Source organism: Eptatretus burgeri, chromosome 3 (genome assembly GCF_056783735.1).
Source record: "Eptatretus burgeri isolate ZD-2024b chromosome 3, Ebu_testis_v1, whole genome shotgun sequence".
NCBI lineage: Eukaryota > Metazoa > Chordata > Myxini > Myxiniformes > Myxinidae > Eptatretus > Eptatretus burgeri.
In genome coordinates this window covers 40,208,067-40,227,532 of record NC_140963.1, presented here as the reverse complement: position 1 = coordinate 40,227,532, position 19,466 = coordinate 40,208,067, and the positions used below count along the sequence as shown (strand labels likewise).

Below are 19,466 nucleotides of genomic sequence, written 5' to 3'. Positions count from 1 at the left end.
TCATCATAATAATATCCGAACAATGCAGTTGTAAAAGCAACAGCCAGAGGTGAAGTTTTCTGAGAAACTGACATGTCAATTTGTGTTTGAATTTGCTATGAAAATATTCTTGGGTAAGTTATAATGTATGATTAGCCAAACTTGGTTGTGTAATGGCTGGAGCATCTGCATTGATGCTGGGAGGTTGGTGGTTCTGAACCCTGGCTGATTCATACCAAGGAATTTAAAAATGGTACATGATGCTTCCATGCTTGATGCTCAACATTTAATAGGATACAGTGCAGACAAACAACCGAAGTTGGAAATAATAGCAAAGGCATTGATGTGCCTAATGGCTACCTCCTGTGTCAAAGTTCCTTGTAAGGGAACTCATATATTATTATTAATGTGATCAGCATGGAAGATTAGTTCATGGTCTGATGGAGTAATTTTTGTCCCACTGATCTAATATTGTCAGGTGAAGCCAGATTAGATCTGAGACTTGCTGCAGGTATCATATAAACCTATAGTAACCTGTTTCATGGTCGGGTTGTCGGCAACTAAACCATCTCCCCCACCAGGTTTCCTGGTGAGGAGGGTGTATGGATATGGACACCCAGCAGGACTAAAAACAAAACCTGTCAAGGGGCGGAGGAGCTCCTTGTGAGCCAACGTCCATCCATATCTCATGCCCTACTGTGTCTGCGGACGTCCTCCTGCAGTTGGGTTACTTTTTTTTAGGAGGTTGGTGGCAGGATTTGCACTCCGGCCATCGTAAAACCCTTCATTCCGTAAGACACAAAAACGCAAAGAAAACTGAAAACCAACTCTGTCGGAGTACCTCCTGTGCTGCTGCCCTTCACAGGGCAGCTTTCTGGGTGAAGCGATTGGGGCAAAGCCTTCAGGACCCCCATTCCTTAATGATATGAGGAAAAGCATGGGGTAAACTTCCTGAGTCAGATTCAAGTGGTGCGTGGTGGAGTGGTGCTGATGTATCGTCCACCGGACGGCGGTCTCCTTGGGTTAACCTGAGGTGGTCCCTTCGCGTTGGTACCTGGAATGTCCTATCCCTAAGAGAGGTTGATCACCTGTCTCTCTTATAATCTGTCCTCAAGCGTTTGGACATCGGTATTGCAGCACTCTCTGAGGTTCGGTGACCGGATAGTGGTGAGATCATGGTGGATGTTTACAGCTACTATTGGTCTGGTCGCTCTGATGGTTATCATGCCCAAGGAGTTGCTGTAACTGTGTCCAATAATCTGACCCCAATGGTAATTGAGGTAACACCGGTCAAAGAGCATCTTACGGGACTAAGGATTTGTCACTCCATGGGTGTTGTTCCCTTGGTCTCTGTATATGCTCCGACTGAGGGAAATGATCTCAGTGTGAAGGATGCATTCTATGCCATGCTTGAGTCTGTGGTTGACCAGTGCCCCAGACGAGATACACTTCTCGTCTTGGGAGATTTCGATGCATCACCTGGAACTGACAGGGATGGTTATGAGACGTGTGTTGGTCCCCATGGGTCAGGAACTGTGAACCTGAATAGCACTAAGTTCCTTGATTTTGCAAAAGTTGTGGCCTGAGTGAGGCTGCTTCATGGTTTCATTGCCCACAGGCTCATTGCAGGACTTAGTATTCCAATGCTGGTGGTGTGGCAAAGGAGATTGTCCATGTGCTCATTGACAGTCGCTGGAGGATAATCCAGAACTACCGTGTTTACCGGAGTGTTCAGTTACACAATACAGACCATATGCTTGTAATAACAACTCTGAAGTTGCAGCTTATATCCAGGAGAATGGCACCATCACAGCCTTGGTGGAATGTTGGCAAGCTCAAGGATTAGAGAGTAGCTGAGGAGTTTGTGAAAGGGCTGAGTGGAGATTTGGGGGTTCTGCGTGCTTTGGGGGATCCTGAAGAGTTGTGGAGTGCCTTCAAGACCACCATCCTTGATGTTGCCGGTGGATGTCTTAGAACTCACCAGAGGGCGAAGAAGAATTTTGTCTCTCAAGGGATACTGGATACCATTTCTCAGAGTAGCAGAGCCAGGCTGAATGGCAGAGCTGAGCTGTTCAGGGAACTGAGGCGTAAAACTGTACGTGCACTCAGCGTGGACAAGGAGGCCTATGTGCGATGAATCTGTGAGGGGGTAGAGCATCATCTGTGGTCAAATGATTCTCATCCTGCTTACAGGGGAATTCAAGCATTGCGTTCCTCCAAGGCCGTCACTCGGTGTACTGCAGTTAGAGTGGAGGGTGGTGGGCTCTTGACAGAGGAGTCCGAAGTGAAGGCCCGCTGGGCCGGTTACTTTGAGCAGCTGTACCAGGCTGACCAACCAGCTGCTGAGTTGGATGTCAGGGGTATTACTATCACTATTGCTGACCCTCGAATCAACTGTGATCCACCTTCATTTGTGAAAACACAGGCTGCTGTGAACCAGTTGAAATGGGGTAAAGCTCCTGGAGTCTGGGGCATCCATGCTGAACTTCTCAAGGCTGGAAGAAATGTTGTACTCGTGTCATTGCATGCAGTTCTGTGCTCTGCTCGAACACAAACATCATCCCACCTGACTGGAAGAGGGGCCTTGTTGTCCCTCTTTGGACAGGGAAGGGTGATCACCAAGACTGCACCAACTACCGGGGGGTGACGCTGCTCTAAGTGGTGGGCAAGGTCTTTGCGTGGATAATTCTTGATAGGATTCACCAGCATCTGCTTGAGCACCAGAGCAGTCAAGCTTTACACCAAAGTGGTCAGTGATTGAACGTATCCTTGCTCTTCGGGTCCTCAATGAACGCAGACGAGAGTTTCAGCAGGGGTTCCTTGCAGCCTTTGTTGATCTCTGCAAAGTGTTTGATTCAGTGAATCGGGATGCTCTCTGGAGGATTCTTGGTCTTTGTAGGATGCCACCAAAACTGATCAATTTGATGTCTGAACGATCCTCTGGTACTGAGAGTGCTGCGAGATGTGGTGATACCAGCTCTGACTTATTTCCAATTGTTACTGGAGTTCGTCGGGGTGTGTACTTGCCCCCACACTTTTCAGCACTTGCATGCACTGGATTATTGGGAGGATGTCGGAGAGATCCAGCTGTGGTGCATCTTTTGGGAATGTCAATATCTCTGACCTTGATTTCGCTGATAATGCAGTCATTTTTGCAGAGACTGGATATCATTTTGGGGTCCTCGAGGTGCTGAATGAGGAGTCGGAGATGCTGGGATTACAGGTTTCCTGGGTCAAAATTAAGATTCAGGCTTTCATTGACATCTTGGATGCTGCTGTCTTGTCTGTTCCTGTTTGTGGTGAGGATGTTGAGGTCATGGAGAGATTCACTTCCCTTGGCAGTGATATTCATGTCTCTGTTGGCTGCGAGCCAGAGGTCAAGAGATGTCTGTGTCGGGCCTGGAGAGTTATGCATGGGGTGTGGCGCTGTTGGTACCTTGGAAGGAGGATGAAAGTCTGAGTCTTTAAGTCCTTGGTGCTTCCAGTCTTGCTCTACGGATGTGCGACTTTGTCTCTGACAAGAGATTTGAGACGGACACTTAATTCCTTTGGTACCAGGTCTCTTCAGAGATTCCTTGGCTATCGCTGATTTTGTGTCCAATGACCAGTTGCTGAGAGAGATTCAAATGAGATTTGTTACCTGCAGAGTCCGTGAGTGTCAGTTGCAGCTGTATGGACATGTGGCTCGTTTTCCTGATGCTGTTCCTGCTCACCAGATTTTCTCAGCGAGGGAGCCTCGTGAGTGGAGGAGGAAAATGGGCCAATCACATGCCCCGTGGTTGCAACAGGTTGATCAGCATCTTAAGGAGATGGGGATGGGGCATGCATCTGCCTGGATGTATGGCCAGATGGAGGCCCCTGAAAGACTGGCGGAAAGTCGACGCAGTGACGCGCTGCTCCGGCGCATGCTGCCATACCTGACCTACCTGGTCTAGTTTCACAAAGCCAAAACGACTCTTTCCGATAATGTTCATTTCATGGTTGAATTGTGCTCAATAGGGGCACCCAATCTGATCGCTAAATGATAACGCCAAGCACAAATCAGCCAATCAGTGAACGCAAGGTTAAATATATACCATACCACCATGTACATTACAATTTCATGGCAATTTTCCATCAGTGATTTCAGGCTGAAATTTCTTCTAATTTCAGCCTATTGCTTACCTTGTTCAATGCAGACTTTTAATAAACTACTAAGTAATGTAAATATAGGCAGATAACACTCAGTGCAGAAATCCAAAGTGGCGCTCACCATCCAAACAATGCAGAAAGCATTTGTGAAATACAAATGCTTCAATCAATTAATACATCTCTCTTAATAACCGAAATCATCAAAGGAGGATCAGCACACGAGAGAGCACAGAGTAGCAGAAATGGAGGATAACATCGATTTGACATGTCTACAAATAAATTAATGTCAAGGGAGGGTGCAGGATTGTGGGAGAGTGGGAGGGCATTCAAGAAGTTCACATTCAATAGAACTTCCCGCAAAAATAATCCAAATTACTAATTAATAGACTTTCCCTCCATATTCTGCCATTCACAAGTTCCACATCTGTTCATCAGAGCCCAGGAGTGTGGATACACTGTACACCATTTTGTGGAACGGTTCTCCCTTTGGCCTTGTGTGCAATTTTTATTCCATACAAGACAGCATGAATGCTTTGGCAGATGTTACAACTACTAATATCTCTGTCACCCTTCAATCTCACAAGGCTGGGACTTGCCTCAGGCACTTTGATATTTTCATCAATGTTCATATTGTTTCCTTTCTGATTCTCAATATTAACCAATTCCAAGAAAGGATAAACAAGGCCCATTCACAAATGGGAGAAAATTAGTTTACCCGAATTGGCAAAAGGATAGAAAATACGTGCTGAAGTCATGGAACATTAAGAGAAGATCTTGAGTCTTAGCATAGCAAACAACATCATACAAATGTTGTTGTGGCATTGACATAGACCGGCCAATTTTGGAGCACAAGAAACAAAAGTATGTGTTTCAAAGAAGCAACTGGGTAAAACTTGGCCTGTGACTTCCCAACTTTAACGAAGTTGCATATTTGTGTTTCAAAACAACAAAAGCAGATGATCGTTGCATTTGTTGAATATCCCAAATGTCATTTAGATGTATTGTTTCCTCCGCCACCGAAAGTGGAAGGAGGTTATGTTTTCACCCCCCTCTCTGTCTGTTTGTCTGTTTGTGTGCAGGATATCTCAAAAAGTTGTGGACGGATCCGGATGAAATTTTGTGGACAGGTTGGGTGTGTGATATGACACGGACGAACTGATTAGATTTTGGTGAAGATCCGGATCCGGATCCGACTACTTGAAATTTTTAAGTGATTCTTCACCATTGTGGGATTGGGCTAAAAACGATATATAGCACGACATCTCAAAAAGATGTACACGGATCTGGATGGAACTTGGTGAAAACATCGGGTGTATGACGAGGAAGAATTAATTCAATTTTGGCGAAGATCCAAATCTGGATCCGAAAATTTTTGAAATGATTCTTTACCATTGAGAGATCAGGGGAAACTGATATATTTCATGATATCTCAAAAAGTTTGGACGGATTCGTATGAAACTTGGTGGACAGGTTTGGTGTGTGACAAGAACGAATTGATTAAATTTTGGAGAAGATCTGAATCCGGATTCAAGAATTATTTTATTTTTCACATGATTCTTCTCCTTAGAAAGAAAGGGCCAAAACTATGCATTAGCACACTTCAAAAAGTTAATGGGCTGGATCAGGCATTTGGTGGTGGAGGTATGCGCTCTACCGAGTGCTCTTTGAGTTTTCTTCTGTGATACCACAAGGTAATTTAGATGGATACAATCTCATGATGATGATGATGATAACAATAATAATAAAAACCAATATCACCCTGCCATCATCTTGCCAAAAGGTGACCACGTGTGACTTCTTTAAGGTCACACTGAGGTGAACAGAGCTGCTATCCACCAGGAGCGACTCCTTGAGGAATATCTGCCTACGACAGATTCCGATGAGAATCGTTCTACAGAGTAACCATGAAAAATATGCGTTTGCCTCATAATGTCACCAAGTGACGTCATAATGTCTCAAGCTTGACATATCTAGAAAGCACTCATCGAGGTGTTCTATTTGAGGTACTACACGATATGGTTCCTAAAACTTGAATATTTGACCTTGGGGTCAAATATGTTTGACCTCAGGCACTAACCATGAAGGTCAAGGCCAATCACCACCAAAAACTAATCAGCTGAGCGCCAGACCATATACTACATTCCCATAAAGTTTGGAGATGATTCGATTAAAATTACTCAAAAAATATGGGTTTCGTCGACCTCCATGATTTACCGCAAAGTGACCTTGACCTTTGACCTTGACCTTGACCTTTATGTGTGCTGAAGGGTATTGTAATAATACTACGATATGTGTACCCACAAGAGTTTCCGATGAGAATTGTGCTCTACAGAGTGATATAAAGGTGAAAAATCCAATGATTACAGACGAACAAACAAAAAAACTTACCAAGTAACAGATCTTGCAAAAACTTCGTTTTGGAAAGATAATAATAATCATATCATCAACGTCATTATCATCATAGAGGCGACACGAATACAATCGAGAGGCAATCGACCTGTCTGTGAGTTTTTTTCCTTTACTCCATGTTTTTCTGACAGCTCACTCTTTTAATTTGATGTATAGTTTCGTCTAATACTATGAGAGATGTCTGTCTGTGTGTCGCCATTTTTTTCATCGCTGGTCAAGCGGATCTTCGTCAAACTTTCAGAGGTTCATCAGTGAGTGCTGATGAGTGTTTTAGGCAAAACTAACTTGAAAATTTTGAAAATAAAAGTTGGATTTTTTGTAATTTTTTTTTAATCGCTCTATCATAGTGCTTTAGCCTTTATAGCTATATGACAGGTAATATTAAATAATCCCAGTCCCATTTTTTAGTGGCTGTAGGGAAGTGTTTTAGGCCCCCACAAAAAAAAAAAATAGAAAAAAACCAAAATTTTATTTCTTCAAAATGCCAAAGGATTAGAACAGCACTGGGCAACGTCAGATACCCCTGCCAGTTGTCAATGATGAAGTGATGCACTACATCATGGGGAAATTGTGACGTCACTGATCTTAACAATGCATATTGTGTGGGGTTTTGTGCGTTTTACTCACCAACGTTGTTTGGTCGAAAAATCTTGAATTAACCACGAAATGGGTGTTGGATTATAATTAGTCTTGTGAAAAATGAACCAACCATTTTTTTTTGCTTGAAGACATACTCCTTTCTACTTGGATACTTGGATACCCTCATAATGTAAAGCCATGCCAGATAGAACTGAACAGACTTATTTGTTGGGATGATTTTTAAATTGTATTTTTGGACCCTAGTTTTTCTGATCTTTTTGTCTTTTTTTCTTCTTCTGCTTGGCATAGCTAGGTGGAACCAGGTGGCTGTGTTTCAGAACTTAACGTTTTGTACTCAAAGCCTCAGCCCAACAACCTGTCGCCTGATCGATGGCAGACGGTAACGACTTTTTATTCGGATTTTTCGTCTTTTTTCATGCAAGGAAAGCTATCTTTTTCAATGGCTTTACACCTTCCCATCATCACCATCATCATCATCACCATCAATACCTTTCCTTTTTGTCGTTATAAAACAATTTTTTTATTATATTTTTCTACCTGCAAGAAAGAAATACGTGTTATCAAGGGCAGTTAAAAAAAATTATTTACTTCATAATGTTTTGATTCATCTGATCAACAATCCCAATTTCAGCTCCCTCTGGATTTTGGGAATTTCACTAGGAAGGGGTTAACCTGGTGGGGGTGTGAAGGAGGGGGGAGGAGGTGATAGAGCACAGAATGGGCAAAGGATGTAAAACACCAGAAAGGAGATGATAGAACACAGAGAGACCAGCAACCTGTCTGCGATGTGAAGATAGTAGGCTCAGAGACTCAGCTTCATCACGGGAGATACCAATGATTATTTAAGGCCATGGTTTCCACGGCATGAAACGAGGCAAAGTGTGAAGCAAGAGCACCAGCCCAAATGATTGAGCAATATGCAGATGAAGGTCTATCAAATATAATTTCAGCTGTGCCGATGAAAGACTTTTGCATGGCAGGGGATGCTCAGCCGATAGCTGACTTTGGAGGCCAAAATATGTGGTTTGCCCAAGAAAGATCATGGCTGATGATGAGGCCAAAATGTTTGATTGACTTAACTTCTTCAAGACGATTGTTAAGGAAGTAGTTGAGAGGGTTCGCCAGATGATAGATGGTATGATTCGCCAGACAGTCTATTTGGAGAGACAGAATGAGAGTGTGAGATTTGTCTGGATCGAACGACATATTTCAAGTGTAGGACAAGCTCCTGATTATATCAATGTCTGCAGAGAAGGAAGAGGTTACTGTCTGCCTACCTGAAGGATGAGGGATGCTTCAGCAGAAGGTGAAGTCATCAGCAAGGAGATAAAGAGGATTTTCCAGAGAGTTTGAAAGATCATTGATGAAGATTAGAGAATAGGACTGGGCCCAAGACACTGCTTTGGGATACTCCAGCCTTAACACGAAGAAGCGATAAGAGGATCCTGTTGAGAGCTACACATTGGCTATGATAGTGGAGAACATCAGGAAGCCATTTAAGAAGGTGGTCTTTGATGCTATAGGCAGTGAGTTTGGAGGGCACAGTGGAGTGCCAAACTGTGTGAAATGCTCGAGATATGCCCTGGGATATTGCCCTGATCTCATGTCTGAGATTGAGGGCCTCCATTCATTTTTGGGAGAGCAGAAGTAGCATGTAGGCCTACAGGGTAGAGTGACAAGGTCTGCATCCAAAATGATGGTCTGAGATCAGGCTGCTGGAGAAGAGGAAGGATTTGATGTCAAATGTGAAGATGGATTCCATGATCTTGCTGATGATTGGAAGTAAGCCAATAGGTCTGTAGTTAAGATAATCTGGTTTTGCACAGTGTTTGTGCAATGTAGTGATGTTGGCTTACTTCCATGCAGATGGAAGATGACTTTGGGCAAATGACAAGGTGAACAGAGCAGAAATACGATGTGCGAGAGCAGCAGAGCAGGTTTTTAAGTCACACGTGCTGATGCCGTCTGGGCCAGTTTCAGAATCAGTGCCAAGGATTCCCTAAGTCCTTCCTTTATCCAGGTCTTTTTTGAGAGGGCAATTATTATTAAATCTTAAATTCATTTTCAACAAACTAACTCAAGCCAAACCTGTTTGAGTCCAAGTTTAAAAACCTAACCATGAGTTCAGTAGTATAGCAACCTGTATACTCAATAACTCTCACAATAACTCTCCAGTAAGCTACCTCCAATCACAGCTTTATGCAATTCTCAAATATAGCTAAATTATCAGTTTCGATATCTCATCAAGCAGCAGTCCAGATTTTTGTGCTGATCTCAATGTCAGTCCTTGTATGTGTTATTTTTTTCAAATCCCGACTCTTCCAAACCCCCAACTAAAGTTCCTGTTCAAAATGCATGACGGTATATCTATCCTATTCCCAGGTTCTATTGCATTCCCAAGTTGTTGTTTTTTCAGTCCAAGTTGTCGCTCGCACTGTTTAGTATTGAATATAGTTTAACTCAACGCCAGCTCTTTTTGTGAACGTTATTACATTATTTGTGAACGTTATTACATATTACACATGTGTGACATTATTTCCCTCAAACAGAAGAAGACCCATGGTCTTGGATTTGTGCGCGTGCATGTTCCGTGGCATGTACTGCTTCGAGAAGCAGAGTTCATGAAAATCAAAATGCCCACAAAAAGGGTAAGAAAATGAGAGCTTGATAGGGACTTGTGTGTTGGAAGAAAGTATGTTTAAGGAGATAAGTATTTTTACATCACAGGAGCAAGTTCAGTGATTCTACTTTCTTTACCAACGCAGATGATTCTTTAGTATATCAGCAGCAACTGTTTGTTTTGTCGTTGCTTGACAACCATACCACAACGACTTCATCCCACAGCAATGACTGTCATCATGCATGGTGCTTTATCTTGCTATTTGGAGATTATGTTCATCAACTTTGCAATTAAAAAAAAAAGTCGAAACATTTTGCCTGATCTACCACTTGCTCCCATCACACCTGCTCTGCAATCAGTTGATGGGATACATTGAGGTAGTGTTGGTTAATAGGGTTTGCCCCACTGTGAGACAGTACTGGACGCATTTTCTAAAAATATCTCTGCTGTACTGCAATCTTGATGATCACCTCTTATCGTATTGCTAATGTGTGCTTCAGTCAACGTGAATCTGTTTAGATCTTTGAGTGTTGGACATGATGCTTTTCTTTGTTGGCCATGCTGATTTGCCTAGTTTGCACTTCTTGGGGCTCATCAGGGCAATACACATTGCTGTTCCATCAACTTAGTGACTTTGAAACCTTATGGCTTTGTACTGGTTCATGATGCATCCCTAACTGTGATTGGTGAGGACCTCCCCCATGTTTAACAGTCAGCCGCAAACATTTTGTGTTGTAACGTTTTCCAGATCTTCGGTGTACGAACTGGCATCTCCTTGATCCCAAAAGATCAAACTTCCATTCATCAAACGGGAGGACCCGATTCCATCGTTTAGTTGCCCAATCATTGTGTTGCCTTGTGATTTTCAGATATTTTATTTTTACCTTAATCTGTGGTCTCCGCAGTGATTTATTTGCTGCAACTCTGCCATGGACACCTGCTACAATCAGCCTTCTGTGCGCAGTTCTCGATGAGATGATAATGTTCAGGCCTGCTCTTATTTCATTTGCTGGCTGCTGACTTGATTTTCTTGCCTCACATAAGCTGAGTAACCTCAAGTGCTTGGCTTGCCTTGAGGAGGTCCGTCTGGGTCTTCTTGGCCTTTTCTTGTCTTGTTCCAAACCAGTTTATTTCAGGCATTGCAAAGTGTGCCCCACACCATTGCAGGAGATCTTCAGCTTCAAGATATTTGAACGAAATGATTTATCTTCATGTCTTTTACAAATGAAAACCCCACTTATTACCTACTATACCTATTGTGACACCATCTATAACACTGCCAACATTGAATTGAATTCCATCCAAATAGACTTTTCACATCTTGAACAAGGCCATTGTCAGATTTCTTTCCTTTCTCCTTTGCCTCTCCCACAATCTTCATTTTATTAATGTTGATGAGTATAAACTTATTCTCTATTACACTTTTCCTTCTTTTTTTAAACAACTCTTTTGCTTTACTTTCACTTTCAGCATTCACTACTACGTTATCAGCATTCATTACTAGGTTATCAGCATATCAGCGTTAATTACGATTCATACCGTCTCATCAAAATGATTCTGCATAGAATAACAGTGAAGATGGAAACAAAGTAATGACTGAAATACATTTTCTACAAGCGATACTATAAATACCACCTAGAGAAAACACAACCCGGACACGTCTGGAGACAAACACCGTCTGGACACATCCGGAGGCAAACACCACCATGTATTTTAAGGTTCTTCTGGGTAAACAGTTGCATAGGCTCCGCCTAATAGGCATGAGCTTAGCAGAGCTACAGCCCCCTACATCTCAGTTTAGTTGTATTCCAGCCAATACCAGGAAGATCATTTGATTTTCAATGTTATAGACCAGTCCACCATGGAGAGGGAAACCAGAGGGGAACTCTCTAGGGTGCACTGGTCTATAAAACTGAGAATTAAATTATCTTCCTGGTATTAGCTGCAGGACAATCCTAGTGGGAAGTAAGGGGCTGCAGCTCTGCTTAGCTCATGCCGAATAGGCAGAGCCTATGCAACTGTTTAGAGTTTAGACAGAAGAGCCTTTTTAAATTAAATTTGTTCCTTGCAACTCCCAGAACTGTTTTGTGTACCTTAGACAGGTTAATACGTGGCAGGCATTTCTTGTTGGTCAGGATGAATGCAGCAATAGCTGGTGTGGCACTTGCTTCCTGGTACCCACTGCAATGAAGGGGTCTGATATTGACTTAATGTCTTGTAGGGTTTGACCAGTTTACTCTGGAGAGGAGCTTCTTCTCCTTGCTGATGGGTGTCATCGGGACTTACTCCTATCGAGGAGAGGTCAATTGTATGACCATGCATTCTGACCCTTTGTGGTTAGGATATACAATATGTGTTTCATTGAACATGTGCTTCAGCCTTCGGGCTGAGGTGCATGTGTATGCTTATGGGACAGTCTTGTTACTGTTAGCCTGTGTACTTTGGCCATGGGGTTAAAGTAAACATCCAAAGTTCTGTTTAAATGTTTGATTTTATTTACATTTTTAGATATAAAAAGGCCTTCCTCATAAAGGATGGGGACCTACTCATATTGAGGAGTGGTTCAATTGTATGACGATGCATTTTGGCCCTTCAGGGTTAGGGTGTGTGTGTGTGTGTGTGTGTGATTGACCATGTGTTTTAGCCTTTGGTCTGATGTGCACGTGTATGCTCATGGACAGTCTTGTTGAACTGTATATTTTGGCTATGGGATTAAAGTACATGTCCCAAGCTCTGCATAAATGTTTTGATGTTTTAACCTTTTTTAATATCAAAAAGGACTCCCTCATATTAGTGTAGTAGATAGTAGAAAAATCGTGCAAATTATGATACAAGCATCAAATTTGGCATTTCTGTTCTGCAGGGCTTTCTGATCAAATCTGCCCAATTGGCCATTTGAAAATCCAAATTTTGAAAAATTTGGATTTTCAAATGGCCAAATCGGGCAGATTTGATTCGAATCCCCTGGAGAACAAATGTGCCAAATTTGATGCTTATATCATCATTTGCATGATTCCTCTCAAAAATTGCTGTTATCTGCCCCACTTTCTGGCATGAGATTACCAGAGCTACAGCACTCTACACTCTACTCCCCGGAGTGAGCAGTTCAAACCCCACAAAGACTACGTTGAGATCAGACCCCTTCACTGGTGCAGTGGGTCATGCAAGTGCCACACCAGCTATTGTTGCATGCATCCTGACTAACAGGCAATGCTTGCCACACATTAGCCTGTGTGTGGGACACAAAACAGTTCTGGGGGTAGCCAGGAACAACTTAAATTAAAAAGACTCTTCTGGCTAAACAGTTGCAAAATATCAGCAGAGCTACAGCCCCTTACATCTCCATCTCCTGTTGCCCTCCACGTGATGAGGGCACGGTCACTGGGATGGCATCTTCCCACCATCGCCTCAATAAGGCAAAGCCCCACAGATCTAGCTAATAGCGGTGCTTCTCTGTGCCAGTGCATCTGGCCAATAGGAAGCCACATTGATGCTGCAGTAGAATGGTCCTCCCAGCCCCACACCCACCTCTGGCCAGGTGATGGCATTGAAGGCACTGACGATAACATCATGCAATTGGTGGAAAAGGGAGATGCTGGATGCAGGGGGAGAAGGGAGTGACATTATAACACCACATGCGGGGTCGACCTCATATAAATGACTCTCTTGGGGGTGCTCTCACTCTCCCTTGCCAATACGTGACTTTCAAAATGATGTATTAATGCTAAATAATGTATTTTGCGCAATCGGTGTGTGTGTGTGTGTGTGTGTGTGTGTGTGTGTGTGTGTGTGTGTGTGTGTGTGTGTGTGCGTGCGTGCGTGCGTGCGTGCGTGCACATTGATTCTGTTTCCTTCACTGGGCACTTTTAACTTGCTATTGCCAGCACAAAATGTGTAGATCAAATCGTCTTTAAAACATAATTTTCACCATTTTGATGAAAGACGAGCAATTCCACAATAGTTAACCATAATCGTTGTGTTCCTAAATTAAAATCAGACTCAAGAGAAATTGAGGAAATATGACAAATATTCGTGGATGTGATGGAGAAAAAACAACAAGGACTTTAAAAACAGCAAGGACTCTTCAACTTTTAGCAATAGATGCAAAAATCTCGTGCCCGGCCCCTTGCAGCCCCGAAACCAAACAGACAATATACTTATAACAGCCTTCACAGCTCCTGCAGCTCCCACCTTCCACACCTCTCAAAACTCGCTGCGTCCACTTTCCACCAATACTCCAGGGGCCTCTGTCTGGCCATCCCCCAGGCAGATGCCTGGCCCATCCCCATGTCCTAGGGATGCTGATCAACCCACTGCAACCACGAGGCACGTGGTCGGCCCATTGGCCTCCTCCACTCACGAAGTTCCCACGCTGAGAAAATCTGGTGATCAGGATTATCATCAGGAAAGTGAGCCACATGTTCATACAGCCGCAGCTGACACTCACGGACTATATAGGTAACAAATCTCATTTGAGTCTCTCTCAACAACTGCTCGTTGGACATAAAGTCTGACTCGCGATAGCCAAGGATTCTCCGAAGAGACCTGGTACCAAATAAAATAAGTCTCCATCTCAGATCCCTGATCAGAGTCCAAGTCTCACATCCGTAAAGGAAGAAAGGAAGCACCAAGGACCTGAAGACTCGGACTTTCATTCTGCCGCACAGGTACCGGCAATGCCACACCCCATGATCCAGTGAATCCTTGACTCCCCAGGCTCAACCCAGACATCTGTTGACCTCTGATTCACTGCCAGCCGAGACATGAATATCACTGCCAAGAGATGTGAATCTCTCTGTGACCTCAACATCCTCGCTACAAACAGGTACAGACAATGTAGCACCATCCATTATGTCACTGAAAGTGTGGATCTCGGTTTTGACCCAGGAAACCCGTAATCCCAGCGACAACAACTCCTCATTCAGCACCTCGAGGGCCCCCAAAATGATATCTCGAGTCTCCGCAAAGATGACCGCATCATCTGCAAAATCAAGGTCTGAGATCTTGACATTCCCAAACGCTGCACCACAGCTTGATCTCTCTGACATCCTCCCCAGAATGCAGTCCATACAAGTGCTGAAAATTGTGCGGGCCAACACACATCCCTGACAAACTCCAGTGACAAAAAAACGAAAAATCTCTCAGTAAATGTGTACCGTGAAGCATTCCTGTTGGTGGTGACAGAGGGTGTTAGAATTTCTAAATTTCCTTTGACTACAAATTATTACTTATTCACGTTTCTCTTCCTGTGCAGCGCCTGGTCAAGCTGCTAGTAAAGTTATAGGTATATTATGGATATTCAGTGAAACTATAATTAAAACCTCCATGGAGAGTATTATGATGCACTAAATCTCTGGAAAACACCTGCAACTTAAACAAAAATACCTGTAGAATATTTACTGCACGATTCACCAGAGATTGTTACCTGGCAGGTGTATGAAGTGGACGAAGAGCGAGGAGTGATGCGTGTACTATCGGAATTGTGGAAGAGAGTGACGAAGAAGTTGCAGCCACAGATTCCAACAACTGGAACTGATAACAAGAGACACATCTCTCTCCCTTTCAGCCGTGACAAGCAACAACTGTGAGAAACCATATATATTTGGAATGTAGTGGGGAGAGGGCTTGGATAGATTAAAAATAAATTAATTAATTACACCTGTCTTGATTCAGTTTTCAAACCAAACTGATGAATATGTATTTTTGGAGTGTTGTTTCAAATGAACAACGTTATAAGTTGGTGTGAGGCTTTTATTGAATTTTTCCCAGTATTTGTTTGATGTGTTTGGTAAAAATAAATAAACACATGTACTGTATGCGAGGTATAAATGGGTTTTCATAAACTGTTGTTTCTTCAGACTTATTTAGTTGCACAAGGTCAATGATATTTGTGTAGTTTAGTGTTAAGGCTTAGTTATTGAACTTGATCAGCAGTCGACGATGTGGAATCTGAACCAGTGTAAACAAAGGAATACCGACCACAGCCACCTTCTAATAGTTTCCATAGTCACCACATTTATATTCCTGGAGCATTCTGTTAGATTGAGATAATTTGCAAGGTTTTGCCTTATATCACTCCCTGAAGCCCAAATAGATAAAGTCCATTGTTCAAGTCAACGGTGACCGAATGGACATTGCTACTGATTTGTCTGGGACACAGAAAGTGCTGTAAATAAGAGCGTTCTTGGGGAAGCGGATCACACAAGGCAATGGAGTAAAGTGCAGAGGGCAGTGGTTGCTTGCAGAGGTTGGCATTGAGAGTTTGAGGCAGAATTTTTGTGTGTGTGAGTTGTTTTTTTTTGTTGTTTTGTTTTTTTGTTGCTGCTCCTGTTTTTGGTTTATGTCATTGTTCCAGCTACTGTTTTAGTTTTTTTTTTTTTGGTCATTGTTCCGGCTCCTGTTTTTGTTTTTGTTTTTGTTGCTGTTCCTGCTCCTGTTTGTTGTCGTTGTTCCTGCTCCTGTTTTTGTTTTTTTAGATCCTCGTGGAGGATCTCTAAGTCTTACTCACGTTGTTGTTCTTGTGGACTTTTTTGTTTCACAGCCCACAGTTTTCATCGAAACTTCCTGAAACTTGGTGTATATATGTAAAAATTCCCTGCGCAGACAGTAACCATCTCCGATTTTGAAAATTCCTCCGAGAAAAAAAAGTTATGACGTCAAAATATCTCCGCTTATGGAAATCGCCTAAAAAATTATCTCCGAAACTAGGCAAGCTTTTTGAATTCTGTTTGCGGGAATCGAACAGGGCATTAGCAGAGATGAATTACTGCACATACGATACATCACTATGACGTCATATCGATTTTTATGACGTCATTCCTATTTTTTGACATCTTTTGTTTCACAACCCACAGTTTTCATCGGATCTTCGTGAAACTTGCCATGTCTATGCAGAAAGCCCACGCGCAGACAGTAACCATCTCCGATTTTGGAAATTCTTCCGAGAAAAAAGTTGACGTCATAATATCGCCACTAATGGAAATCGCCGATACTCTTATCTAAGAAACTAGGCAAGCTGTTTGAATTTTGTTTGCGGGAATCAAGCCGGGCATTAGCACAGATAATTTATCGCAAACCTGATGCATCACAATGACGTCATATTCGTTTTTTATGACGTCATCATTAAGAGGACGACGATCTTAGCTCATTCGAGCTTGTTTGTTGTTGTTCCTGCTCCTGTTTGTTGTCATTGTTCCTGCTGCTGTTTTTGTTTTTTGGTTGTTGTTCCTGCTCCGGTGTTTTTGTTTTTTGTGGTTTTTTTTTTGTCATTGCTGCACCTGTTTTTGTTTTTTGTTGCTTGTGCTCCTGGTTTTGTTTTTGTCATCATTGCTGCTACTGTTTTTGTTTTTGTCGTTTTTGATTTTCCCGGTTTTGTCATTGATGCTCCTGTTTTTTTGTTTTTTGTTTTGTTTTGTTTTTTTCGTTGCTGATCCTGTTTTTTGTTTTTTGTCGTTGTTGTTGCTCCGGTTTTTTGTTGTTGTTTTTGTTGCTGCTCCTGCTTTCGTTTTTTATTTGTCGACATTGGTGATGACAATGACGATGGTGGTGGTTGTGGTGGTGTGTCTAGGCAATAACCGAACTTGAATCAAAATCAACATTTGAGGGTCTTAGTTTATCCGTATGGGCTGTCAGGATGGTCAAGATGTATGCATACAGATGATACAACCTCCAAGCTGGTTTGAATCTCGACCCAGCTATCATCTGTCATCCTACTGATTTACAGGCATGGTGATTCATGAATGTGTGTGCCGTCCCTTGAATGGACATTTAAACTGGGCGTCCTGTCCGCCAGCATTAGTTGGTGGACGTTAAAGATCACACTCTGTTCTTCATGAAAAGTAGGTGAGCTATCACTGGCACCCTCAACAAATTACAAATTCCTGCCCTCACGACTTAGTCGAGTGTCAGGGCTGGCCAGCTGGTTCATGAAAGATTTGGGCTAAAACCTCCTCTGGCCAACCCACAAGAATGTGGGAATAATTGTGGCCATTAGAAAAAAGTGTTCGAAATAATGTTTATTTAGCTGTCAAAACACTTCAAGCTCTCCATGAAATGATTTAGTGGCCATATACTTGTTAGGCACACTTAAGCGGAGGAAAGGCAGGGGATAGAGGGGGTTAAGATGATAGGAGGAGTGTGGGGGGGGATAAAAGATAGATGTATTGAAGGAGATAGACATGTAAGAGGAAATGAGGGAAGACACATGTATGTGAGAAAACAGAGTGGGAGAGAGGGAGAGACTTCTTTCACGTTTGTGTATGTAATAAATAGATGAGCCTGTTTGCAAAATGATTTCTTTGTTTGAGAGTTTCCTCATGTTTTCATGATGAACCTTATTTTGCTTTTAGGTTTAACATCACAGATAAAGAGACCTTTTTCAGCAGCGCCACTCGCAGCCGCATTGTGAGTATGTGAATCAAACCTCTTTAAACAATTTTTTTTCCCAGTAGCAGCAATGCAGAGAGAGCTTCACATCCAAGTGTTTGTGGTGACTGTTTGGTGTTCGCTACGCCAACAGCAGATCAACCTTTGTGGCCCCTTCATTGGAGATGTATAACCATTATCACAGACCGGGCCTCATGATGGCCAGTGAGGAGCTGAAGTTAAGAAAGGAAAACCTTGGTTTGAAAATCTGTTAAACATTTTGGAAATAAACTGAACAATTAACTGTCCAGTTTGTGACCCACAATATATTTTTTATTTCATTTTTAAAAGTCTGATGAGCACTATTTGCAAGACAACCATATAAGATTCTTTGCATGAGGAGTGTGTCTTGACCATTGTGATTATTTCGTTCGGAGAACTTTTCTAATGCATGACGTATACAAAAGTGCCAGTTCACCCTTAAAATGTTATGTGTATTTATTTATTTGTTTGTTTTGACAGGCCCAAGAGATTCTGAAAAGGACGCTATGCAGCAAAGGACAATATAGCATGGGTGAGTTTTGAAGACCATGTTATGTGATTGATTTTAAAAGTTGATAATTTCAGTTCAAATCTCATATACTCTGATGGTTTTCTCATTGGGTGATAATTCCCTGCGTGATATATGTGCATGATGCTCCATCAGCCTTAGATCCCCATAAACAACCCCTCTTTCTCTATTTGTTTTAGACGTGTACCTTGTTGACCCACAGAGCGATACAAGCAGGGATTTCATCCATGGTTGTGCCAGCCATGTCAGAGAGGTCAAGGGGTAGAGGTCAGACAAATAGCAGTCCACCAGGGTCTAAGCTGGCAGTGCTACTTATCAGCAACAGTAGCTCAGGGCAGCATCTCCAAGCAAACTGTAATCACTTTTGTCCTTAAGGGCAGGTTCTGCATCCATTGGTGCAGTTTACAAGCAACCTTAGCAGAGGAAGAGGCCATTTGGCCATGCATGCCTGTGATAGATCAGCACCACATTCATTCAGTCCATTTGTTATCAACTCCGGTCAACTTGCTGCACTCCTGCCAGTCACATTACACGTTGTGCTTCTGTACCTATCGGCGCAAATCAAACAGTTGGGAATAGAGTGGACTGGTCATGCACACACTTTTCTAATTTTAATTCTCTCTTCGGTGTGAGTATCTGTGGCAATTCAGAGGCACAGTGGAGATCCATCTAATTGACAGCTCATTGCTCAGCATCTTAAAAGTAGGAATCAAAATGTGTAGGAAATTATTATTGACTGTTCTCATGATGAAGATCGAAATACAGTAGAGTAAGGTGGGGACAAAAATTCCC

The 19,466-nt window shown here is 42.6% G+C and overlaps 1 protein-coding gene across 10 annotated transcripts in view; it reads left to right on the top strand.

Moving 5' to 3' along the window:
• Positions 1-19,466, top strand: part of LOC147029745 (anoctamin-1-like) — a 129,878-nt gene that overhangs the window by 32,258 nt on the left and 78,154 nt on the right. For 7 of the 10 annotated variants that reach the window (XR_015056066.1, XM_085873037.1, XM_085873033.1 and 4 more), the window contains 5 exons: positions 7,412-7,498; positions 9,669-9,767; positions 15,172-15,323; positions 18,088-18,142; positions 18,626-18,677. Coding sequence is in view for 9 of the 10 variants with exons in the window: in XM_085873037.1 (XP_085729163.1) it covers positions 7,412-7,498; positions 9,669-9,767; positions 15,172-15,323; positions 18,088-18,142; positions 18,626-18,677 (445 nt within the window). In the remaining variant the exon portion in view is untranslated. The remainder of the gene's footprint in view (positions 1-7,411; positions 7,499-9,668; positions 9,768-15,171; positions 15,324-18,087; positions 18,143-18,625; positions 18,678-19,466) is intronic. The other 3 variants (XM_085873030.1, XM_085873036.1, XM_085873034.1) reach the window with 3 other exon arrangements.